Here is an 8390-nt window from a genome sequence, read left to right on the forward strand (position 1 = left end):
TTTAATGAGTAACAAGGGTGGTTTAGGGTTCAAGAAATAGTGGGTTTACGGGGTGAAAAGAAAACAGTCACTACTGTCACAAGGAGTGCTGTGTTAAGGTATTTCTGAAGTTGATAATGGGTAGAGAGAGGTGGTTAGGATTCAGTACACCAACACATTCCTCCTGTCTGCGCTGCTGCCAGAGAAGAAAAAACACCACAATTAATAATTATTTAGGTCGCATACATCATTGCAATGGCGTGTGTTTGACCAAAAGGCTAAGCTCTGTTGTAACAGAATGGATAGACTTGTTAAAGGGCTCTGGCTTTGGCTCAGGCAAATTGATCAACAAATAATAACAGCTCTTAGAGAATGAGCACTTTTTTGGTAGAAGCACCAAACTTTTAACCAATCAGCACATGTACTCCCGTTTATCAACATGTGAGCTGAACCAAAGCCCCTCTCTGTGGTACTCCCGGAAGCTATTTATAGGTGAGTCACATAATGTATGGCAACAAAAGGCTGTCAAGCCAGACCTAAAAATGGGTAGAGCCCATGGAGACAAGAAACAATGCTATATTAATAAAAGGAAACAATTCCCTCATTCTTTAGGATGGTGATCGTAATGCCTTGTTCTCAATGTAGATTTCCGAATATTAGAGAACGAATTAACATAAATTCTAATTGGAGTCACATATGATAGATTATAAAATAATTTATGTGGATGATAAAACTGATTGTTGCATTTAACCTTATGGCTTGTGTCGCATGTGTGCAAATGATACATATGACCGTGTATTGTTGAGAACTGGGTTCGTTCCAGTTCCAGGTCGCGGTGGGGGATGAGGGGACGAACAGGGGCTCCATCACCCCCAGGGCCACACTGCCCATCTAGGTCACTGGCCATTTCTGCGGTCGGTGCGGAGCCACGGGAGGCTGGTACTTCCAGTAGGCAGAGAGAGCACAAGCAAGGGGGGGGGAGACAGGAAGAAGATCGAAAGAGAGAGAGAAGGGCTACTTTGGGTTTCCAGTCCGTCTCTCGCCGTTGTGCCGCGCACTTTACCTCTGGCCATCAATGTTTTCTCAAGCTCTGCCCGTTCACCATAAAGGACCATCTTTTGCTCAAGCCTCTTCCCTGCCTTCAGAAGACTAACGTATCATGAAAGCACAGAAGAAAAGAACTAGTAAAGCAACATCTTCCTCCTGTAAAAGTTCAAATGTCTGTATTTTACTGGGACTATTAGAGAAAAACTACTTACGCAATTTTTCAAAGCTTTCATAGGTTAATCACAAAACCAGAAAGAACCTCTGCTGTTGCTTCCTCGGCAGTGAAACCCTGCAATACCGAATCACATGGTGCGCGTCAGTAGGTAGCAGCCTCGCGTTCACACTTAGTGCAGATGTGTCTCCTCCCGGCGTTATTTTATAGGCCCCTTTCCACCCTACGTTGTGTTGTTTAGCATTTATAAACCAGAGTGCCTTGTTCGATGTGAAGCATCCTGTATCCTTGCGGAGTGCATGTTCGGCAGAGTATTCTACTTACTGTAATCCTGCGTGGGAAGCATTTTAGTGTTGTGAATTTACCTAGAAGACATATGCTATGGGCAGGGTCACTGGAATTATGCATCTGGGGTGGGCCAAATTATTGGCAGGATTTAGTAAACGATGCAGTAAGAAACAGCCAAATTGGCCTATTTTGTGATAGTCTCACTTCATTATTTTGTCAACGCTGTCTGGGCATTGATTTCACCTCACAAGTACCAGTTTAACACCCAAATACAGTAATAAGCAACAGAAGTGTGGCAAGTTAACCTTTGCAAAGGGCCTTCCATTGCATGCAAACACAAGCTGCTTCATTTGTAGTAACTTTTGAATCGTTTGAGCTAGAAAGATGTTTTTTGTCTCAAATCTGCAGTTTATACATCAAATAATGGATGATGTGTTGAATGTGCCAAATCTATAATTATGTGAAAAATGCTGGCAGCCTCACAACCCTCGCTATAGACTGTTTACTTAGAGGGGCAGAGAAACCTATAGGCAGCTACGTGGCACCAAAGGAGCCAAAGGGACAGTGTGTCCAGTGTGCTTATACAGCGAAAAAGGAGATAGTGAAAGTTTTTTTTTTTAGTTAAAAGTTTTTTTATTGTCTGAATAATTAAAATCATTACAGTCATATTAAACAAATGAATAAAATGATCTCATGAACAACTATCATGTATGATAACTCAAGATTAGGCATGTGCAAATCATTCTCAAAAACCTGTGCAAAAAAAGGCTGAAGTGCTTAGTAGTGATTACCCCTCCTTTAACCTCTGGTCCTTTGTTGTTTGATACTAAGCTTGGGCAGCACCATGCTCTCAGAAGTAAATTATTATTTGAAATGGAGCAAATAGAAATCATTCACAGGCTATTCTAGAATTGTTAATGGCTTGAAATTAGTATTCCATCACTACCTTCTAATTAATGATTCGCATAACTTATAAAACGTGTTAAAATAGTTAACGTTAATCGTTCATTAGTCATCAGTGCTTGACAGTATTCATGAACTGCCTGCGCAAAAGGTTACTAAAGTTCTTAACATTGATTCATCATCTTTTAACTTCTTATCAATTTCAGGTGATCAATAGGGCATAGATTAAACATACATAAAACATTTAAATGAGAATGCTGAAAGTGCTGGTGATCAGAGATAGTCTAATAATCTACAAGGTAACATGCATAAAGTAGAGATGCTATCAAATGAATAAACTTATGTCAAATAGGCATGAATGTAAATTGGTGACATGACCTTTTAAAACTCAGACATTGCTTGCTGCTACACAAATACACATCAACAAGATGTGGAAAAGCAAAAGACGTTGACAATGTTAACAGGAACTACACAATGTTTAAAAGACCCAGATTCCACCTACTCTTGCAAGGCTGAAGAAACTCAAAATTTTGAGTCGCAGTTTGCCTCCCAAACCCCTTTTTTGGGCAACCCACAGTCAGTGAGCAATAATTAGTTCAGCGGATCTTAAGGAGAACAACATTTACTTCACTTAAACAAATGGATGATAAACACTGTTTTACAAAATGTATGATTTTTCCAATGCAGTAAATGTTGCTGACTCAGATGAAGGCAAACATTGAACAAATTAAATATTTCCAAAATATAGTTCCATCTTGAAGAGCAGAGCTGGCCTTTACTCAGAAAGTGCCCTGGGCAAAACTAAATTGGGCAAAGTAGGAGTTTATTGTTTCTGGAAAAACGAATGGCCCAGTCACATGGGAGTCTTCGCTGTTTTATTTTTACTGCCCCTCAATGCCAGAATATTCTTGGTGGTGAAAGACAGTTAAAAAAAGTAATCAAACTATCCATTCTAAATAGGAGTGTGTGGTCAGAACTCCAATGGCCTCTTGTCCCTCGGGTCATACTAGGAAGGTTTTAGTAAGTTTGACTCCATCTGCATATACCTGGCAGGCAAAACAACTCAAAATTGCCAGGCAGTCTGATAGTATGGCAGGAAGAGAACTGGGTCGCTGCTGCAACAGAGTACCCTCTATGCCAATCTCTAACTCAGGCCCCTAGTACAGTGGTGGTTGGTAATTTTAGGAGGGAGGGGGTGCGGATGGGACACACATGCACACTCACACTGATTCATTGGTACACACACGCACACACATCCATTCATAACACTCATTATCAAATAATCAAACATGCCCGCACCAAACATTAATTAAAAAAAATACACACACTTACACCTGCTGCTCAGCCTCGGAGGTCCCTGGAGGGTTAGGACTGCTGCCTTGCCTCCAGTGAAGGAAGGCAGCAGTCCAAAGCTCGTCACAGAGTGGGATGGGGTCAGTAGGTTTGCTGACCCCACCCCACCCAGCTCTGTGACAAAGTGTCACTGATTAACACTTGGCCGTGGGCACTTCAGTGCTTAAAACTGAAGCACCCAGGTCGGAGTCAATGAGTGACACTACCCGTCATAACCAAGTGGAAGGGCCTCCAGGATGTTTGCTGGACTGAGAAGGTCACATCCATAGGAGCTGTGACCTTATCAGCCCAGCAAAGTTCAGCTCAGGCAGCCAGGAGCCTGCGCAAATAGGGCATGTCTAGCTCCTGGCTGCCTGACCTGAAAATGAAGTGTCTGTCAGGCTGACCTTTGCTCAGCCTGACGGACAATCTTCTTGAGGGGCAAAAGGTGAGGGGGAATGACTCCTCAGCCCCAAAGGATGGGCTGCGGTTGCCTTAGTGTTTTGTGAGTCATGCACTTAATTCCCAACAGGAACTTGAACATCTACATCATATTCCGCCAAGCCATTTCTGTGGCATGATCTAGGGCACATTTTTCAAATAGTGTAGTCAAGAGTCTGGGCACACATTTCTTTTATGGGCTAGTGTATGCTTATCTTTGAATACTTACTTTGGTAAATAGTACTCTTACTCATTTCCTAGTCATAGACCTTACTATATTAGTAGAGGGAATACATACCTCAGATTTGCTGGGACAGTCCCAGATTTTGGACATCTATCCCAGCTAAATTCTGTAAATCTGCTACATTATGGAGTTTTTTGAGAGATCTTTAGGTGGCCTCTGCACTGGAATTAAAAAGTGTTTTCCCGCTGTCCTTATTCTTTCTCATGACCAGCACGGGACTATAAGGTAAGAATCTCAAGAAAAGAGCTGAAACGGGACCTCACCCTAACTCAAAAGTACCTCGTGAGTCCAAGCAGCCTTCTCTACTACCTTCCCCTTCTGCTCTGAAATCGCCCTCCCTGCGCCCTGCACATCTCACCCAATGCCTCTTCTCGAGTGCATCTGCACCCTGCCTTCCGTGCTCATACACTGACCTCCATGCTCCACTGCTCATAATTTGCCCCGCCTGCACCCTGCCTTTTCTCCTCACACACTGTCCAATCTTCAATCTTCCCTGCACACAGACTACTCCTCTGAACCCTGCTGCTTCTGCTCTCACACTTTCCTCTGTTCCTGCCCCACTGCATGCACTCTGCCCCTTATGCTGATACTGCTCTCTGCACATGTGCACTGCCCTCTGCACTCCTGCCCTCTGTACCCCTTGCCTTTTCTGTCCCCACACTGCCCTCTCTGCACATGTGCACTGCCCTCTGTACCCCTTCCCTCTGTACCCCTTGCCTTTTCTCTCCTCACACTGCCCTCTCTGCACATGTGCACTGCCCTCTGTACCCCTTCCCTCTGTACCCCTTGCCTTTTCTCTCCTCACACTGCCCTCTCTGCACATGTGCACTGCCCTCTGTACCCCTTGCCTTTTCTCTCCTCACACTGCTCTCTCTGCACATGTGCACTGCCCTCTGTACTCCTGCCCTGTGTACCCCTTGCCTTTTCTGTTCTCACACTGTCCTCTCTGCAAATTTGCTGTCCCCTCTGCTTAATTACAGCTTTGTGCTCCCCAGGGCGGCTCGTTTTACTTTTAATGTTCTATTTATGTGGCAAGAAAAGTCGGATTAGAAGTTTACAACGCTAATAGCTCTAACTCGAGCAAATGCGAGACCCATTGCATTGCAAATGCTTGTTTTAACCGGGATGACAAGTATTTTATTGTCCTGGCGGAAGAAAAATGAAGAAAACCACCTAAAGCCGGTATTTTCCCTATTATCATTACATAGTTAAAGCTGCAAGCATAAGAAATAACTTTAACATTTGTTATAACATTCACCTTAATGATTAGTTATTTATAGTTAAATTAAACAAAGGTACAAACCATGAGTTGAAAGTGAATAGGGACCATTTTATACAAAGTCCTATTTAAGTGTCCTGCCTTGGCCTCTTCAGGATCTTTAAACACAAACAAACGGCTAGTATGTGTTTTCTGAGAAAGGCTGGAAAGTACATGAACGAAATAAGTGCGTGTAGGGAAAGCAAAGGCGCTGGCGGACTGAAATTAAGAAAAAATGAATAAAAGCTGTCTGCCTAGGCTTTAGGCCCAGTTTAGCCAAAAGTCGGCCCCGGCTAGCGCAGAAGAGCAGGCTTCGGTTTTCCTTTGCTTTATCTTCCACCTTCCCCGTCGCACTTACCTGATACAAAAGCAGCTCCAAGCAAAAGAGCCAACCCTGCCCAGAGGACAGCGCCCTGCCTCACCATCCTGCGTCACTCCTTTCTCTCAATGCCTCTCAGCTGACACGGCGGTGCTGGCGTCTGTCAGAGCCCAGGGCAATGAAATGAGGTGCAGGAGTCCTGACACACTGCAACTCGGTGTGGGGGCGAGTGGTCGAATTCAAAGGCTGTGGCAGTTCTGAAACCAGATGGTGTCATGGTAAGCTACGCAGACATTCGGCGTCTCTGCCTGGTATCCGTTGGCGCGAAAGTGATACTTCTTTGTGAAACTCACAAAAGGAAGCTGTTTCATTCAAAAATAGCTCAGGTGCAGCGTAGTTTAAGCAGTATTACATAGAGTGCACCAGTGCTGGTGACTTTGCAGAATTGCGAGCATTGGGTGAGAGGGGGATAGCACAGACCACGGACAACTAATTTTGGTGTGAAAAAAAGCTGCTTTATTGAAACAGTTGCACATTATATAAAAACTCTAGGCCTTTGCCTTACAAACTATAAATCTCACTATAAAACAATTTACCTACTAGTATTAACCGCCTCCCTTACAATTCCCTCTGCCCCACATAATAACTTACACCAATCTAACTCCCACCCTGCCTCACAATTGAAATGATCACTTTTAACTTCCCATAACTCTTAATCAACATTTAATAACATCTAACTAAAATCCTATAGCATAACTTTCAATCTTTTTGCCTCGTCCAGGTGTCCTTCCTTGTCACCCTCCCACTTATCCTGCTTCTCCTATGGCAAGAAGAATACAAATGTATTTTAAAAAAATGCAATTCATAGGCCAACAGCCTCTCAGAAAATAGGAGACCCCACCTTGAATTTTTCTGACTCCCCCAAAACTAGGACAAACCACCTCATCTATTCACATTCAGAGCTCTAGCCAGAATCTCCTTAATCTGCAAAAAGATACAGCTCCACCCCGAAGCAAGTCAAATGTACCCCATTACCCCAGAAGAACTCAACATTCTCATAGTTCAGCTCCAGATGTTATGCTCTGCCCACCCCCACATCCCTGCAGAAATACCTTATCTCCCAAATGATTTTCCTCCTAGTTTTATCAATTGCAGAAGGTTTTTTCGCCCCTTTCCATTCCCTTCTAGGAATACAATCCACCCATTTAATGTGGCACCCTGCCCATAGCCGATTGATTTCTTTCAAATCTCTCTTCATCTCTTTCAACAATGCTAAACCGTTGGTAACAACCAAATCATTCTCCCCCAGGTGAAGCTGCAACACATCTGGGCAACAATTGCCACGCAGCATAGCATTAAAACAGTGCAACAATTCCGGCCAGCGCATTCCCCCTTTACCCCACCATGAGATCTGAAATAGACATTTATCAAACCCCAAGTTAGAGCCCTGGCCCTTCTGCACCTTGTGACTCTCAGCTCATTTAATGAACGAGTGGCCCACAATCCAGATAGACAAAGGAGCAATCTCCAGGCCTGCAACAGCACCTGAAAAGATAACAAGATTGAGCAAAGCAGGAAAGCAAACATCCTTATCAACATCCCACGCTATCCAACCTCACATATCTCTTTAAACAATCAGACAACCACCTACCCAAGCCCATTATCCTGTCCCTCCTCGAACACTGCTGCACCATTGTCGTGGCAACCTAAATCCTGAATGAGTGAGTGCCAAACGCACACAGCTCCTCCCCGAGCACAACTAGGGCCTTAGGCAGTACAACCAAAACCTGAAAAGATGTTACCCGAGCACCCAATGTATGGAGAAAATCCTCCCCATTCACATCCGTTGCCATACCCCACATCTTCTCACTCCACTGTACTGGAAGCAAAAGCTGAGCTGGATATTTCAGCAACACTGTCTTCCCCTGAGCCCTCTGACCCATCTTAGACTTACTCAAATAAAGCTCCAAACCGTCTCCCAACCATGAAATGCTCGTCCATTACACCCCACTGCTGCCTGGCCCCATGGCAATTCTGACACCTGAAACGCTCCAAAGAACACCCACAACATCAAAGTGGAAAATAGAAAGACTTTTGGCTCCACATCATAAACACCAGCAATGCCCTCAGCATTTACTGAGCAGTTGCTGCATCAGTGGCCTCCACCACCTCCCCTTGCTACTGCGCTCCCTTGCCCAGCCTTCTAGGATAATTTTGCCCAGCTCCCATGCAGACAGGGCGTTCCCCCAAAAGTTTCCCCATAAATGCAATGCTTGCTGCTTTCCCTGCAATCGTTATTCATGACAAACCCTTCTCAATCAGAGCCAAGATGAACTTCTTTACATCCACCGTCCTGTTCCTACCCATCGGTCTGTCGTGCCCCCAAAAGTAAGAACTCCTCCCATGG

General features: G+C 44.3%; 1 protein-coding gene across 1 annotated transcript in view; it reads right to left on the reverse strand.

The window, feature by feature from the left end:
- Window positions 1–6213, reverse strand: part of JCHAIN (joining chain of multimeric IgA and IgM) — a 50783-nt gene extending 44570 nt beyond the window's left edge. Inside the window, exon 1 of the mRNA XM_069236851.1 lies at window positions 6023–6213. Coding sequence (XP_069092952.1) covers window positions 6023–6089 — 67 coding nt within the window. The 5' untranslated portion in view covers window positions 6090–6213. The remainder of the gene's footprint in view (window positions 1–6022) is intronic.
- Window positions 6214–8390: the final 2177 nt, after the last annotated feature.

The sequence above is a fragment of the Pleurodeles waltl genome, chromosome 1_2 (assembly GCF_031143425.1).
Source record: "Pleurodeles waltl isolate 20211129_DDA chromosome 1_2, aPleWal1.hap1.20221129, whole genome shotgun sequence".
Lineage (NCBI taxonomy): Eukaryota > Metazoa > Chordata > Amphibia > Caudata > Salamandridae > Pleurodeles > Pleurodeles waltl.